Source organism: Trichechus manatus, unplaced genomic scaffold (assembly GCF_000243295.1).
Source record: "Trichechus manatus latirostris isolate Lorelei unplaced genomic scaffold, TriManLat1.0 scaffold00036, whole genome shotgun sequence".
NCBI lineage: Eukaryota > Metazoa > Chordata > Mammalia > Sirenia > Trichechidae > Trichechus > Trichechus manatus.
Window position 1 is genome coordinate 16,865,164 of NW_004443972.1, and position 18,252 is coordinate 16,883,415.

At 34.7% G+C, this 18,252-nt stretch overlaps 1 protein-coding gene across 19 annotated transcripts in view; it reads left to right on the forward strand.

The window, feature by feature from the left end:
- The window catches only part of TANK (TRAF family member associated NFKB activator), a 126,016-nt gene that overhangs the window by 65,937 nt on the left and 41,827 nt on the right, over positions 1–18,252 (forward strand). For 17 of the 19 annotated variants that reach the window (XR_002823949.1, XR_002823950.1, XM_023730447.1 and 14 more), the window contains 2 exons: positions 9,139–9,250; positions 10,360–10,478. Coding sequence is in view for 17 of the 19 variants with exons in the window: in XM_023730447.1 (XP_023586215.1) it covers positions 9,139–9,250; positions 10,360–10,478 (231 nt within the window). In the remaining 2 variants the exon portion in view is untranslated. The remainder of the gene's footprint in view (positions 1–9,138; positions 9,251–10,359; positions 10,479–18,252) is intronic. The other 2 variants (XM_004375420.2, XM_023730458.1) reach the window with 1 other exon arrangement.

An 18,252-nucleotide genomic window follows, 5' to 3' on the forward strand; every position in this document is an offset into this window, starting at 1 on the left:
TACTGTGAAAGGATACATCCCTGATGCACACCGTTCCTGACTTTAAACCACACAGTATCCTCTTGTGAAATCTACATCCATTTAAGAATATTCTGTCAAGGAAAGGCATCTGAGTGTTCCAAGTTAATAAGGGAGGCAAAGACAAATCAGGCAGGTAAGTGATTTTTAAAATATTACTGACTTAATTTCAAAAGCAGCACATGCTTACTGAAGAAAATGTAAATAATACAAGATGTATAGAATACAACTCACAACTGGACCGATAAACAGCATCATGATGAACAGAGAAAAGATTGAAGTTGTCAAGGAGTCAGGAAATCAAATGATGCATTGCATTGGGCAAATCTGCTGCAAATGACCTCTTTAAAGTATTAAAAAGCAAAGATGTCACCTTGAAGACTAAGGTGTGCTTGACCCAAGCCATGGTGTTTTCAGTCACCTCATATGTATGTGGACAATGAATAAGGAAGACCAAAGAAGAATTGATACTTTTGAATTATGATGTTGGCAAAGAATATTGAATATACCATGGACTGCCAAAAGAACAAACAAATCTGTCTTGGAAGAGGTACAGCCAGAATGCTGCTTAGAGGCAAGGATGGCAAGACTGTGTCTCACATACTTTGAACATATTATCAGGAGGGATCAGTCCCTGGAGAAGGACATCATGCTTGATAAAGTAGAGGGTCAGCGAAAAAGAGGAAGACCCTCAACGAGATGGACTGACACAGTGGCTGCAACAATGGGCTCAAGCATAACAACAATTATCAGGATGGCACAGGACAGGGCAGTGTTTTGTTCTGTTGTACATAGGGTCGCTATGAGTCGGAACTGACTCGAGGACACCTAACAACAACAACATAGAATACGAGTGATAGTTCTCTCCCTTATTTCCCAGGGGTAACCATTGTTAGCAGTTTGATATGAATCCTATTTTTTCAATATGTGAATCATATTTTTTCAAAAATGGAATCATGCTAATCTGAAAAAAGTTTTCAGTCATCTAATTTAATCTTTATACCAAACTTCTGAGGAACTGGTCTAGCCAAGAGTCTTTTGTCTATAACTTCTTTGCCAAAAATTATAGATAGCCTTTCAGGTTAGTACTTGTAGATCTATCTCATTTCATTTAATAGCTGACAATATCGCTTGTACCATCTCCCCCTTAAAACACTATTTTTCTTTAACACATAAGACACTGTGTTTGATTCCTCCCCGCCACCCCTTCATTTTTGGGCCCTATTTTCTCAAGCTCCAGGTTCATTCTCTGCTACTAGGCCACTAAATATTGGAGTTCTTTAAGGCCTTCTCTTTTTTACTTTTCTATTGTATGAGCCATCTTCTCCTGCAGCTTTAGTGATTCCAAAAATTTTCTCCCAGTCCAGACCTACCCTCAGTCCCGTATGTCTCACTGCCACTTAGAAGGTACATTCAACTCAATGTCCAAACCTGAGCTTATATACCCACTATTAGTTCTCACCTGTACCATTTCAAGGGAGTAATGACTTCTGTAAGCTGCTGTGTGGAATAATACTGCCTTTTATTTATCCTAAATTTACCATACTTAAATTTCAAAGGATGATTCCTCATACTAGTACTATGAATGTCCACGTCTGTTTACTTTTCCTGGAAAACTAAGAAGCGTTTTTCTCTAGTTCTATGCCAGTTTTCCTTTGTTATACCTACACATTCGTACTACCATGCCATTAAATTGTTTCTCTTAGAATCTCTAGAATTTAAGAAAAAATAACTATTTTTAGCTTGTTCTTCAGGTATAGCCATCATTATAGACCATGCTAAAACACCAGCTGATCGCAGATATGCTGAACCAATTGTATCACCTTCCCTCCCTTCAATCCTCAAATTCATATTGCTTCATAAAGCAGAAAGGAGAACTACATTTAGTGAATGAGTATATTTTAAAAGTGCTACATACTTTGCACGTAAATCCTACAAAGTAGTTGTTAGCCCTATTTTCAAATGAAGAAACTGAGGCTCAGAAATAAGTTACTTTTCCAATTTAAGTGACAGAATCTATACTGAAACTAGGTCTCTCTGACTCCAAAGCCCATATTCATTGTACTAGCCTAACTAAATTATAAGGAGCCCTGGTAGCGTAGTGGTTAAGCCTTTGGCTGTTAACCGAAAGGTCAGCATTTCAAACCCACCAGCTGCTCCATAGGAGAAAGATCTGGAGATCTGCTTCTGTAAAGATTACCATCTAAAAGCCCTATAGGGCAGTTCTGCTCTGTCCTGTAGGGTTGATGTAGGGTAACTATCAGTTGGAATCGACTCCATAACAATGGGAACTAGATTATAGCCCATTCCAGGTTTTCAAACTTCCTTCCCATTGCCATGAATAACCTACTTATATAGTCCCCTCTCTTTTTGGGTGAATCCTTACTTCATAATTTATATATCTCCTCCTACCAAAGAAGCTAGAGTATAAAGCTTGTTGTTAATATTTATTTCATTCATCCTACAGATAATTTTTGAAAAGCCAGGCACATAATATATGCTAGATTCAAAGATAAATATAACACAGAGCATGCATTTAAAGGGTTTGCAGCCCAATATTGTTGATTCTGTTTCTTGCCTCATGTAAGCATCCATATGTACCCACACTAAGAGGTCTTTCTGGCTGTTCCAAAGTAGAGGAATGTTTTTATGACAATAATAGCTGACATGGACAGCTTCTAATATGTTTACAGAATAAAAGAAGAGACTGTTGTACAGGGTGGTGGTAGAGTTGGCTTAGCCCATAAATTAGTTACATAGTAGTAACAAATTAGTTACATACTAGTTACATCTAGTTATATAGACTAAGCTGCTGTTACAGAGAGACCAAGAAATACAGTGTTTTGATAAGGTAAAAGTTTATTTCTCTCTCATGTAACAGTCCAGAGGTGAGTGGACCAAGGCTAGTAAAACAACTGTACCATCCTTAAGATATGACTTCCCTCTTAGGATCACAGTGGCTGCTCCACTTGTTACCATTTCCCTGCCAGTGAGAAAGGAAAGAGAAGAAGTGAAGAGCAGACACCTCTCTTTTAATGACGTATTCCATAATTTGTACTGATCGCCTCTCTTCACATCCTATAAGCCAAAACATAGTCACATGGTCACACTTAGTAGTGAGGAAGGCTGGTAAATGTAGTCTCTAGATGGGTGACCATATGCCCAACTAAAACTGTATTACTAAAAGAAAGAAAGTAAATATTGGGGGGATATAGATCCAGAGCTTAGAGGAGAAATTTGAGAGTCACTGGTATATAGTCAACCATTGGCATGGGTAAAATTCTCTAGGGAGAGAATCCATAGCAAAAAGAGGGCCTTGGCAGAGCTAGATGTACTCACATGATATGACTTAGTATCTTGGATTTTGTGGTCAGGCAAACCTGGATTCAAATCCCAACTCTACTACTTACTAGGATGCCTTGGACAGGTTACTTTGTACTTCTTTGTGCCTTAGTTTTTTCATCTGTAAAATGTGGGAAATAATCTCAAAAGATTAGTATAAGAATTAAATAAGATAAAGTAAATAAAGTTCTCTGAGCTTGCTGCACATAGTAGTCAATAAAATAATCAGATACGTTGTTGAGTTGAAAAATTAGGTTCCAGAACAGTTCTCATTTTTTAAGTAAGATATACATAACACACATGTACACAGAAGTTCTGAAAGGGTACATACCAAAATGCTAATAATAGTTACTCTAGAGGAGAGACTGAAAGACAAAAGTAAGGGAGAAAACTGCTACTGTTTACTGTGTACATACCTGAGTGTTTTGGTTGTGGTGGGTTTTGTTGTTTTTAGTTTTTTTTCCCAACAAACATGCTACTTTTGTGATTTCTAACTGCCATTGATTGTTCTTAAATCATTTTTTAAGTCCTTTTTGTCTCTATAAAGTTTGAACAACCAGATTTTTTGTTTTGTTTTTTTTTTGCTTGACAGAATGTTTTTATATCAATGGAAGTACCACAGTGATTTCTCAAAGAGAAACTTGTGAGTTTTAGGTTGCAGTGAACTAGAAGAAAGACTGATGAAAACTGGCTTAGATTGTAGGGTAGTTGTGTGGTAAGTCTGGTAACCATTTGCCTGTGATCAGTGGTAATTAGAGCATTTGCTGATGGATACATGTACTGCATGCTGTGGTGATAGATATTATGTAGATATGTTGCTCATTATTAAAGGAAAGGAGATAACATTTTAAAAGGGCTTATTGTTTGCTGGAGTCCCTGGGTGGTGCAAACAGTTAACACACTTGGCTGCTAACCAAAAGGTTGGAGTTTGGAATCCACCCAGAGGCACATGGGAAGAAAGGCCTGGAAATCTACTTCTGAAAAATCAGCCACTGAAAACCCTATAGAGCACAGTTCTACTCTGATACACATGGGGTCACCATGAGTCTGAATCAACTCGACAGTAACTTTCATTTTTATTGTGTGCCAGGTATTTCATATATGCCATCTTCTTTATAATCCTTCAGGTAAATATTATTTTCATTTCAGAGAGAAAGAAGCTAAGACTCAAAGAGGCTAAGTAAATTAATTAGGACCAAAACACAGGATTTTAAATTAAAAATAGTTTGTCATAGTTTACCATTTGGCATGTTGAGAAATCAATGGCAGCACTATCACGTAATAGAAGACAATCACATTGATAATCTGATCTGTCAAATTGCAAATCTCCTAGATAAGTCTTGGTATAGGGGATGAGAGTGGGGAGGCAGAGAACCTAGGAGAGAATAGTTAAAAATGAGCTGTGTATGCCAGGATCTCTGAGTTGCTTAATCCTATATGATCTCATGTTTTTATTTTTAAGATAAAATTGAAGTTGATGCTTAGCTTACCAAAGTGTCAAAATGAGACAATTAATTAATGTGTATCTAAAGTGCTCTGTAATAGGATGATTAATATTTAATTATATTCTTCGTGAACTGGGGAGCTCCCTATTGAGAGTATTTCTGGTAGCCAAGCAAATCCTTCAATAAAGCTTCATTCTCTTTGTTAATCTTGGCACAGTTTGAAAGGTTTTTAAAATGAGGCTATTTAATTATTTAGTCCATTCTACATTTATCTAATTCTTACTCTTTTTATACCTGAAGGAAAGCAATGGTATTTTTCAGAATATTGAGATGAGTTTTGGAGAATGAGAAGAGAGAGAGAATGTTTAACCTATTTAGAATATTACAGATGACTTAAGGGACACTTGAAGAACTTTTCTTTTTTTCCTCAAGTAGGAAATAGGGCATTGTACCTTGGAAAATATGAAAAAATGAGAATTTTCAGTGTCAGCAATAGGAAAAAATTCAGTTTATGGAGTTCCATTTCCATATTTAAGGAGCCCTGGTGGTGCAGCTCTGGTGGTGTAGTGGTTAAGAGTTCGGCTGCTAACCAAAAGGTCGACAATTCAGATCCACCAGGTGCTCCTTGGAGACGCTATGGGGCAGTTCTACTCCGTCCTGTAGGGTCGCTATGAGTCAGAATTGACTTGACAGCAACAGGTTTGGTTTTGGTTTGGTGATGCAACAATTAAGCGCTTGGCTGCTAACCAAAAGGTTGGCAGTTTGAACCTTCCCAGCAGCTCTGCAGAAGAAAAGACCTGGTGATCTACTCCCATAAAGATGACAACCTAGAAAACCCTGTGGGGCAGTTCTAGTCTGTTAAATGGGGTCACTATGAGTCGGAATCAGTTTAACAGCACCTAACAACAATAACAACATTTCAGTATTTATGAAACTCATAAAAACTTGAGCAGTTGTGTGTCCAAAAGTATAGGGAATATGCTGCCTTAGTTCTGAAGATGAAGGATTGAAATTTTGCCTTGGATAAAGAAGCAATTATTAAGATAAGCTTTTTTATTTATGATAGTCGAGAGTATGTATAAGCAACCATTTTTAATAAATTTAGGGTATGTACTTTATTTGATCACCATTGTTTTAAGTTTTGCTTTTGAATACAAAGTACATTATGGCACAGGTACCTAAGTACCTGTTTACCTCCTTAGATGCTGGTAGACCACTTGTTTTGCTAGTCTTTGGAATTGAAAGGAGTGTCAGATACACAGAAGCCAGAATCATCTTGGCCAGATGGTGTTTGATACAGATGGATGGTTAGTTGTCATGCAGATCTCCTAGTTGGTAACTTGTTGCTGCCATCTGACTCAAAGAATCATTCACACACACTGGCTGTCAAAAGCATCTTCTCTTCTGTCTGTTTTAGCTGTCATGTCTGTGCTCTGTACAGAAGTGTTGACAAGACATTGCTGTTGTACATTTTCAATTTGGTTGTTAGTGATTTTTCTGTTTTGTGGGGTCTTTGATAGTACTGAAATGTACTTGCTTTGTAATTGTATTGTTTTTTTAAAAAAATACTGTGATAGTACAACAATTACCTGACCTTTAATAGGACTTTTCGGGTTATACGTTTTTTTCAGCTCTGTTCAGTGGACGAAATGTTTAATAAAAAGGAAAAAAAAAAACCCTTTTTGTTTTATTTAGTTTCCAGACATAGTAAATAAACTGAATTTTGCTGGTTATTTCCCAATTTGATGTAATATCCTTTTTTGTGCTCAAAATCTTTATACTCTTCCTGAATATGTATTTTCTTTTCTCAGATTATTACCTTTTTTCTGACAGTATAAGCTTCTTTTTTTTTCTTCCAGAATATCTTCAGACTTTGTCTGTCCTTTGTATCCATTTGCTCAAACTTAACTTGCCTTTGTCTCATTCACCTACTGACTTTGTCTCCATTTTTTCCTGTTTCCCTCCTAGAAATATAAGCAAAGCCATTTCTCCTTCAATTCACTGCTAAAGGCATATCTAGTTCTCTGATAATTATTTAACAACTTAGTTAATTTATTCATCCAAGTACTATTTACCGAGCATCTCAATACATGCCAGGCACTCTGGTACACTCTGGAGATACCAGAAAGTATTCTCTGCCCTTGAGAGTTCATGGTATAGAGGGAAATCAGACATATAGACAATTAAACTAGAATGTAATGTGTGTTGAAAGTGCAGTAGGAGAACGTGAACAATTGCTCTTTTATTTCCCCTGTTGTACTTCCAGAATATCTGTTTTTAAAAGTACTACAGAATTTGCATGAACTTTTTATAATACTTTATTAAATGGGTTTTAAAAAATAGTTAAAAACTTCAACTTGAAGTAGCCGTGAATCTATTGATTTTGTCCAGTTAATTAATACATTTCAGCATTATTCATTTAATCTGTGTTATGTGCAGACATGCTGAAGTATGTTTTTAAGCCAGGGACTAGAAGATGAAAATTAACTGACAGAAGGTTTCTGAGCTGATTCCAAAAGAAAATATGTGGTGATTTGGTTTCTTCATTAAGGTGGGAAAAACCATAGTGGATGGGGAATGGATTGAGGCTTGAATAACTTAGATATTTATTGTGCACCTATCTCTAACTTGCTATTTTTTGTACTGGTTACATAGTCTCTGAGTAGTATCATCAAAATATAGAGAAAGAATGAGTAACTACTGGTTGATTTTATGAAGAACTTTGTGTTCTTTAGAGAAAGTTCTAAATACATAGAAATAGGGAAGGCTCTAACATCAACTTGTTGGCTGATTCCTCAGACCTGATGGCTCTGTGTAACTCAGGTAAATTTAAGTTATTAAAAATTGCTGTGTAACCCAGGTAGATTTAAGGTATTAAAAATTACTGGAGACATTTGGATCCTCCTTTCAGTCAACATGCCCACTCCTTCTAGCGGCTTGGATATGAATTTATGTAAGAATAAGATGGTTGTCCTGGAACTCGTATTCATAGGATACGTGGTCCAAGTGGACTCACAAGATTCATTCTTGTGCTCATAGTAATAAAATTTGCTTGGATTCTTTCATTTCTTTTTTTTCCCACTAAGAATGTACTGAACGCCTGTGCGTAAGTTACAGTACAGAACTCTATGGCAAATGTTAAATTATCTAAGCTGCGTATAGGGAACTTGCGAAGATAATGTACCATTTGGGTTACTTATCAACTCTGTCAGTTATTCATGTTTGAAATATATTAATTATAAAATTTCACCTGTTGTTTGGGAAAATGGGGTATTTTGCTTTAATTTCTTAATTTATTTTTGAGACTATAAGAACAGCTGTGTAATTTATAAAAGACATTAGGTTTATTGATCTCTGAAAATATTACAACTTCGCTGATTTTGAACTTTAAGATTCTGTTCAAAAGTCAAATACTTAGTATCTACTGAAGTACATTCAGAGATTCTTAGAACTTCATTCCATATTTTAAGGAATTTACGATCTAGTCTTTCATTTATTTGTTCCTTCAGTGATAGAAATTGGTAAAGAATACTCTTTTTTGTGATTTTTTTAAAGACTTTGTACTAATTTGGTAATTGTAATGCAACATTTTCAAATTTGCTTTAAGGTTTGCAAGATCTAAATTTCCTAATGCAAACTCGTATCTTTTTTCAATGCTTAATTCTCCTAGCTATTGCAATAAAACAGAAAGATGAATGGATTTAAAAATAGGGGAAATTATGGTATTTAAAATATACACTAAAGATTAGCAGTGATATTTTCTTGACTTCTTAAAACTTAATCTTAGAAGTTTCTAATCAGTATAATCTTGTAATTTTTATTTGTCCCTTAGTTTTATAGTGTCTTAGTTGTAGTTACTTCCTTCAGTCTTTTTGTATTCTAGAAATAAATTCAGAAGTAGGTTTATTTAAAAGACACGAAATCCTACATTTGTTTTAAGTTAGTGGGTATTTTTATAGAATATCTTTAATGTAGCATCAGTTTTACCATTTATGCCTTTCTCTTTGTTATCATTAAGGACAAGTTATAGATTACAATTTTTATGTTAACTGAAGGACCAAGAAACCTTATACTGAACTCTTGACAAACTGTTTTAATTAAGATGATTTTTAAAAATTTTTATAGTTGCTTTAAGTATTTTAAATCAGTTATGTTTGTAATGATTACAAATACAAGCCAAAGCCAATTTTTAGCTAAAAAATACTCAATGCCTGTGAAATGACAATATGGGCAACACATGTCTATTTAAATTACTCATATCTAGTTATAATTATTAATGGACAGTAAATGTATATGTCTCAGTAAATACCATGCTAACTGGTTTTTATGTCAGCAGACTGAGAACTATGAGCAGAGAATACGTGAGCAACAGGAACAGCTGTCACTTCAACAAACTATTATTGACAAGCTAAAATCACAGTTACTTCTTTTGAATTCCAGTCGAGGTATGTTCACGTTAATTTTTTATATATTTCTAGAATCTCCTAGAGAAAAGAAAGGTGGAAATCAAGTTTTTCTATTGTATTCCTCTGTGTATCAGTTGTCCTGTTATTTTAATGACTGTGGTATAGTTACATATTATGTTTATTTAAGAAATGAACACTTCTAGGATATGGGAAAATGGGCACTCACAGACACTATATGGTGGAAGTCTAAATGATAAAACTTCTTAGAAGGCAATTTTACCAGTAACTATGAAGAGTGTTTTACAAGGTCTGTTCCTTTTGAATCAAAAATTCAGATCCTAACGAATATATTGTAAGAAAATATTTGTTCAAGTACTGTAAAAGATACATATGCAAGGATGCTCATTACAGTATTATTCTTAATAATGAAAAACTAGAAACAAAGAAATGTCCAACAGTTAAGTTATGCTTATGCATATGATGAACAACTAGGTAACCAAGAAAAGTAATAATAATAGATTTTAACTTACTAGCGTGAAATATATTCACGATATATAGCAAAGTGAACGAAGCGGGATACAAAAACAAATATAATATTATTTCATTCCTGCAAAAATAAATTCATGCATGAATTTATATGTATAGGAAAAGAAAAACCCTGATAGAATATAAACTAGGATGTTAGCAGAAGTAATTCACAGGTGATAAAAATTGTGGGTAGCTTTTACTTTTTTTCTTTTTTGGCATATCCACATTTTCTAATTTTCCTACAGTGAGCATGGAGTAGTTATGTGAATAATTATTATAAACAAGAAATGAATACCTCAAAATACGACTTATGTAAAAGAGTATTGTTGCTGATGGTAAGATGCAAAGAGCATGCTTCTGATTTTCTAAATTCTACATATTTTGCACACTCTGACTTTGGGAGAGTAGTGGTTTTGTGTGTTTTAATGGGAATGAAAAAAAATCTAAATGGACAACTTGTCAAAATAACTATTATCTAAAGAGGTTTTTTTTTTATAACTTATGGTTTAAATCTCTATACTTTAAAATTATGGTTTTCAGTTTATATTCTTTTCATTTTTTTCAGATGGTACCAAAAACAAGGGTTTCCTACTGATGTCCAAGAGGTTTTTGTTTTGCAGATAATAGTTATGGCATTGTTCCCCTGCTTGAAGACAGTGAAACGAGGAAGAATAATTTGACTCTTGATCAGCCACATGATAAAGTGAAATCAGGAATACCAAGAGAAAAACAATCAAAGGTAGACTGCACTGCCAGGTTTATTCCCTATAAGAAATGAGAAATCAGATTCCACAGACTTCCTGAATTATTTAGTCAGTATTCTGTCACAATTTGGTTGGGAGAAAGTGGGCAAGATTCATTTCAACCCTAATATTTCATCTGCAGAAATCATCACTCAAATACTGACAGAAAACATATCTTACTCATTTAATTTTCCTGAGGTGGATCCACCACTGGAATTGTAAACAGAAGGTCTATATGTATGAACATATGACTTATGTATTCTTAAATAGAAGCGCTATTTCCAAATAAAATAGAATAGGTTTCATATTTCCTAGTGTTCTCTTTTCTGTAATGCAAGCATTTAACAAAGAAATAAAAGGTTAAACTAAGGTGGATAGTAGACACAGATGATTTTCGATTAGAAAATAGGTTTCTAGTTTTTCTTTAATTGCCTTGCTTAGTAAAAAAAATTCATCTAAACAGCTTATGCAGAAGTCTTCATTGAAGCAGTATGTAAAGAAATATTCCATATCTGCAAGGAGACATACACAAGGATGTTCATGCTACATTGGTTAGAAACAACCTAAACATCCATCAGTATCAGAATGGTACGTCTTTACAATGAAACACTTTATAAAAATTAAAATAAATATATATTAATGTGGATATATCTCAGAAACAATATTGAGTCAAAAATGGAAATTGCAGAATGATAAAATGGAAATAGTTTATGTAAATACTTAAAATGTTATTACATTAATGTTTATGAAAGCATGTATATGTAGTAAAAGTATAAAAACATAAACAGGAAGGATATACAGCTTTGTTAGAAAATTATCAACTCTACAGATGAGGAGAGTAGAGAGTATATGATAGCCGGAAGGGGAATAAAGGGGTCTTCAGTTGTATCTGTACATTTTATTTCTTTAAAGAAAGCAAGATCTGAAGCAAATATGGCAAAATGTTAATTGAGGGTGGTGGGGGTGTGGATGTGTTTTTCTGAATCATCGAAATTTTGTAAGTTTAAAAAGGATTTTTTCAATGAGATGAGTTGGGTTTTAGTGGGAAATGCATCTTTTAAATAAAATAAAATCTTAACAATTCAGGGCTCTTAGCATCAGCAAGACCAATGAAAGCAGAGTGCTGTATTTCTTTCATTCTAAATAAGGTGGGAGATTTTAGCTTAGTTTGTCAGGGTTATTCAGTTACTGATCCCATAACTAAGTCTAGCTTACATTTCTGTACTAACTCAGAAGTTATTATTTATTGTCACATCTGAGAAATCCAGTTTTGAGACTTTTTCTCTAAAAAATTTTAGAAAGTTCTCTAAAGTATTTCTCAGTTCATAGTTTTATCATGCATAATCATTATTTTTTTTATTTGAATCATTCAGTTCTGTCTTCACCCCCACTCCAATTTCCATACATCTAAAAATGCTAATAAATAAACACAAGAAACCATACTATTAGAATATGTTCAGGTTTATTTTGCAAAAAATGGAATTCAGAAACAATGATTCTGACTTTTAAAATAAAACTTCGTGATTGGGCCTATTATAACACATAAAATCATTGAAGTGCTGTAAAATGCTGACCTAGAAACTTAGTGCTTAAGTAAATAATATTTACAGTCTATTTTCTTGTTTCAAGAACTTCTAAATGCCATTATTTAGCACTAATTTTTAATCATATTTTTTATTTCTAGTTAGATAACATTTCTTTGAAGATAGTAGAATATCTGTAGTTCAAAATATATGGAAGGTATTTTTGAAAATAACAGTCTTTGTTAGAAAAGGATGAAGTGAAAGAGTCTAAGATATATTAATAATTTATTTTAAATGTGGGTAATTTTTAGTTATTTATGAAAGTTTTACAGTTTATTTTTTAGTCAGAATAAGTAATCAAAGGTCCCTGGGTGGTGCAAACAGTTTGCATTCAGCTGGTAACCAAAAGCTTGGTGGTTCAAACCCAGACAGTGGCACCGCGGAAGAAATAAGGCCTGGTGATCTGCTTCAGTAAAGATTACAACCAAGAAAACCCTGTGGAACGTTTCTACTCTGTAACACCTGGGGTCTCCAAAGTCACAAACCAACAACAAAAATGCAATCAACAACAGAATAAGTAATCAAAGGCAGACCTTCAACAGAAATCTTTTTTAAGTTACATCTGTTTTAATTTTGTAAGATTAGCCTTTTACTTTATCTATAAAATATATATCTGTATGCCTGGGCTGAAATTAAATGTAAGTAGCGGAAACCTTGTCAGAGATAGCTTATTACCAAAGAATTAATAATGTTGCATCAATTGTAACTACATTTGTAATAGGCAAAAAGAGGAGAAAATTTAAAAACTCCAAGTAAGAGAGAAATCTAAATTCAGTCAGTTCTGTTAATTATGTTTACTAATAGGGGAAAGGTTTATGTGATAACTACATTTTAGTACTTTGAATAGCTGTTTTTATACTGTAGCCATTTAATAAAAATCCAAATTAATCATCTTGCATCTCAGCTTTCCATTCTTCCTTTAAATATCTCTGGCCAAAGTGCTAATGAACACTAAATGTGTAATGGATTAAAGAGAACAGGAAATATATCCTAAAGAATAGATAGATTAGATTTATTGAATATTTGAGAGCTGACTGTATATTCAGTATAAAAGATTAGGCCAATTTTGGAAAATACTGGCCAGTCAAGCAGTTGAAATTAAAATATTTTCCGTTGGCATATATGTTAATCTATATATTTAGTTATAATTAAATTCACTTTTCTGTTGCAAGTCTGAGCCAGGTGAAATCCTTTCCTATATAACTTTGAATGATTTGATTTGATGAGGGTTTTTCCAAAAATGAGAAAATTCCATGTGGTTGGTTGCAATTTTGTAAAAGTATGTTATCCACATGGACAAGAATTAGAAGGCAGTATGTAGACATGGTTAAGGTGATGGTATGAATCACTTTTTTTTTTCTAGTTTCAATATACTTTAAAATTGTCTTTTCAAAAATTAATGTTATTTCAGGAAATCACATTCCCAGTCAGTTGGTCTAGCCTCTGTAATGAGTTAGTTAATAGAAATGCTTTGAACCGGAACAGAAGGAAGCTACTGCCTACCACCCACATTTCCTTTCCTTCAGTGTGGGATAGCTTGAGGGTTTGTTTTCTTTAGACTATTTGTTTTGTTTAGAGTTTTGTTTTTTTAAGATTTTGTTTTCTTTAGAATAATGGAGAAGTGAAAAAGCATGTACTTTATGGCAAAGGATAACTGTAACTGCCTTGGAAAATGAGACAAACTTAAGGAAGGAAATATGTTGAGGAGAAAAGGCCCTTCTCGGAAATTTTACTGGGGGAACATGAAATTTATAGTTCAGCCTCTGTTCAGGCCAATCCTACACAAACAGCATGCAAGAGTCCTTTATCTTCTAAGGGAACATAGAGAGGTAAAGACAATGAGTCTGCATCGTTGGGTGATCCCTTTGTACTGTGCTTATAGTTTGGAGACCTATGGTGGAAGTACTCAGTTTAATGGAAAACCCAAGTTTCATAGTTTATCCACCACTGTAGTTTGTACAGTCTTTCTTGGTGGCATATGATTTTGGGAAAGGGCACATTGGATTAGTTATTTATTGCATAACAAATTACCCCAAACACACCCTAAAACTTACTGACTTAAAATAAATATTTATTATCTCAGTTTCTGTGGGTTAGGAATTGAAGAGCAGCTTAACTGAGTGGGTGGTTCTAGCTCAGAGTCTTCTCTTGTGTGGTTGAAGTCAGGATGTGGGCAGGGGCTATAGTCATCTGAAGATTTAATTGGAGTTGGAGGATCTGCTTCCAAGATGATTCACTCACATGACTGTTGGCAGGAGTCCTCACCACATGGGCTTCTCTTCACAACATGGCAGCTAACTTTCTTCAGTGCAAGAGATCTAAAAGAAAAATCAAGGAGGAAGTTGCTTTTTATGACCTAGTCTCTGAAGTCTCATAACTTCACTTCCATTCTGTTCTTTTCATTAGAAGCAAATCTCTAAGTGCTCAAGGGGAGAGGAATTAAGTTCCACCTCTTGAAGGGAGGAATATCAAAGATTTTGTAGACATATTTTTAAAGCATCAAAGGCATTGTAGATTATGGCATACAGAAGAGGGTACCAAAAATCAAGGTGTGTGAGAACGTGGTATTTAATTCAACATGTGATAAATACTGGTGAAAGGTAAAGGAACTTGGCAGAATTTAATAATGAATTCAACTTCCTGAATCCTATCATTATGAATTGGAGAGGAAAGAAGTAGCATAGGCTATCATCTTAAGAACAATTTTAAAAATTCTAATATGAATATAAACTTTCCAGAGAAGAATAATGACTGAGCAGTGCTTTATGGAATCAAGAAACTCTAGCATGTTGTTGCTAATTCTTTTTTTATATCCAGTTTTAATAATTGAGAATATATGTATAATGGGAATCAAATTAACAAAAAAGTACACACACTCTTTTTTGATATATATATCTTTTTATTGTGCTTTAGATGAAGGTTTACAGAGCACATGAGTTTCTCATTAAACAATTACTACACATATTGTTTTGTGACATTGGTTGCCAACCCCACAACATGTTACCACTCTCCCCTTCTCGACCTTGGGTTCCCCATTACCAGTTTTTCTGTGCCCTCCTGCCTTCTTTTTCTTGCCCCTGGGTTGGTGTGCTCATTTAGTCTCATTTTGTTTTATGGGGCTTTCTAATCTTTGGCTGAAGGGTGAACCTCAGGAGTGACTTCAGTACTGAGTTAAAAGGGTGCCTGGGGACCATACTCTCGGAGTTTCTCCAATTTCTGTCAGACCAGTAAGTCTGGTCTTTTTTTATGAGTTAGAATTTGTTCTACATTTTTCTCCAGCTCTGTCAGGGACCCTGTATTGTGATCCCTGTCGGAGCAGTCGGTGGTGGTAGCCGGCACCATCTAGTTGTGCTGGACTCCGTCTGGTGGAGTCTGTGGTACCTTGCTCCAGACAAGGTGAGACCAGTGGAGTAACTTAGATGGCCACTCACAAGCTTTTCAGACCCCAGACGCTACTCACCAAAGTAGGCTGTAGAACATTTTCTTTGTAAACTATGTTATGCCAGTTGAGCTAGATGTTCCCTGAGACCATGGTACCCAGCCCTCAGCCCAGTAATTCAGTACCTCAGAATTTGGATGTGTCTGTGAAGCTGCCATGACCTTGCCTTGGTCAGGTTGTGCTAGCTTCCCCAGTATTGCACACACTTACTCTTAATAAAGACTGTTCATCACTTGTTTGCAGGACACCAATGTCAGACATAGTAGCTTATGTGCATGATGAAAATAAAATAAAACTTGTTGCTGCCGAGTCAATTCATGGGGTCCCTGGGTGGCACAAACGGTTTGCACTCAACTACAAACCTAAAGGTTGGTGGTTTGAACTCACCTGGTGGTGCCACAAAAGAAATGCCTGGCAATCTGCTTCCGTAAAGATTACAGCCAAGAGAGCCCTATGGAGCAGTTCTTCTCTGTAACACATGAGGACATCGTGTCCATGATTTAAAAAAAAAAAAACAAAAAACCATTGCCATTGAATCGATTCCAACTCGTAGCAACCCTACAGAACAGAAGAGAACTGCCCCCATAGGCTTTCGAAGGAGCGACTGACTGGTAGATTTGAACTGCCAACCTTTTGGTTAGCAGCCGAGCTCTTAACCACTGCACCACCAGGGCTCCATGTCCATGACTGTGGTTATTATTTAACAAATTTTGTATTTTAATGTAACTGTAAATTGGCATTAATTCACTTTTTTAAAACCCAGGGTTGTGATATACTAGACCATTTTTATAATCTTTGAAAATAAGAGATTTTTTATGATACTTGCTTCTGGGAAGTAGTTCATTTGCCTAACTACTATTATGGGTGTCTAGGGTTTGACAGAAATTGTTTACTCTCATCTTTCTGTCCCCTTTTTTTGTTTTTGTAGGAGTTATACACAGTTATAGAGTGTTTTTTTATGTAAGTAACTATGTAGGAAGCAAAAGAATTTGGTGATATTTGTAAATTGTTTTTCTTCATTAATTCAGCTCTGAACTCTTGCTATATACCTGTCACTGCCAGCCACCAGAAGAACAGATACTATTCCTGCCCTCTGGGCTTAGAGTCTTGGTTTAATAACCAAAATAGACATTACTGAATGTTGTAAAGTTATTTCTGATTCTAGGATCTGAGATACCAAGTCAATATAGTATGAATTTATTTGAACTTTTAACTGTTTAAATAGTGATCTTGTGTTCTGTGTCCATATATCTGATTTTACGCTTCATTTCTGATTTTCTACATATATTCCTAATTTATTCTTTATGCGTGTTTTTCTCTTTTCACCTGAGTTGTATGCTTTAAGCAAAAGCTTAATACAAGGAGTGCATTGCTATTCAAAGATGCCAGTTAGACACTTTGCAAATTTCTAATGCAGAAATGATATATCAGCAGATAAGATCACTTTGAAGAGCAGGAAAGATTTTATAGGTTTAGAATAGTAAAACAGTAATGTAGACTATGGAACAGCCATCAGTGCTAACATAAAGGAAATAAGATGTGCTGTACCTGGCAATTGCAAGTAAATATAGAAGCTCTGACATGTTTAAAGAAAGCTGATGTCTAAAAATTGACTTGTCAATCGCTTAGACAAGACGTGTTTATTGGGCTCCTTCTATTTGCCCAGCCTTGCTAGTCATTGACAGGAATACAAAAAACAGTGAAAGACAAAATCCATCTCCTTTAAAGAGCTAAAGTCTGGTTAGGGAAACAAAGATTTGGAGACCTAAAGCAATTAGTAAGCATTGTAAGACAGTGTGAAGTCCTAATTACATGACAGAATGAAATCCTAATTATAGTTTTATGGCACAGGTGAAAACATATAGGACCTTAATTTAAAGATAAAAAATTTCCAGTGAGTTGAAGGTGGCCTTGAGCAGGAGGTCAAATAATAGTTAATGTAAGAAAAAGAAAAATTATTTGCCTGTATACTTGGTTATGTGTGTATAGATGTGTAAACTTAAATTTTTATGAGATTTTATGGCAAAAGAATAATTTCTAGAGCAGAACCAAAATTATCCCAGGCCACTTTGGAGAACATTATATGCTAAAACTAAATTAAAGGCTAAAATTGAGGATTTTGATTGAGCAATTACATTTGTCATAACCTTTTTAAATGACATAATCATGGTTTCAGAGATGAGAAAACGCTCCTTACTCCCTTGTTACTTTAGTTTATAAACATTCCTTCAATGAGAAACATTTACCTATGGTATGTTCCTCCAGTTACTATGTTTGGCAGTTTCGGCAGGCAGTGGCCTTCTGTACCTATAAAATCTAGCCTCACCAGACTAGATCTTAGATGGCATCGGCAACTTTAGGTGCAGACCGGGGTTTTCAGCCCACGTAGCTCCTCTCAGCACTCTAGGCACTTTTTCTGTTGCAAGTCTCTTAAAACTATTTATTTGTTATTATGTATTATCCAGGCACCTGGTTTTATGTACATTATAAAAACTTTAAAATAGAGTACAATATACAGGTATATGATAAATATTTTTTTACCATTTGAATAAAAAGTTGAAAAGTAGGCCATTAGTCAAGAAATATAACTACCATGTGATTTCTGTAGGAAAGTCAAATCTGGTGTACATCACCTAAATGCATAGCACCTTTTCTAAGACAGGAACTTCCCATAATTTTGACTGCTTATGTTCATTACTCACCTTGTTAAAAAATTCTCTTATGTTCCAGTAATAATCTATTCTTTCT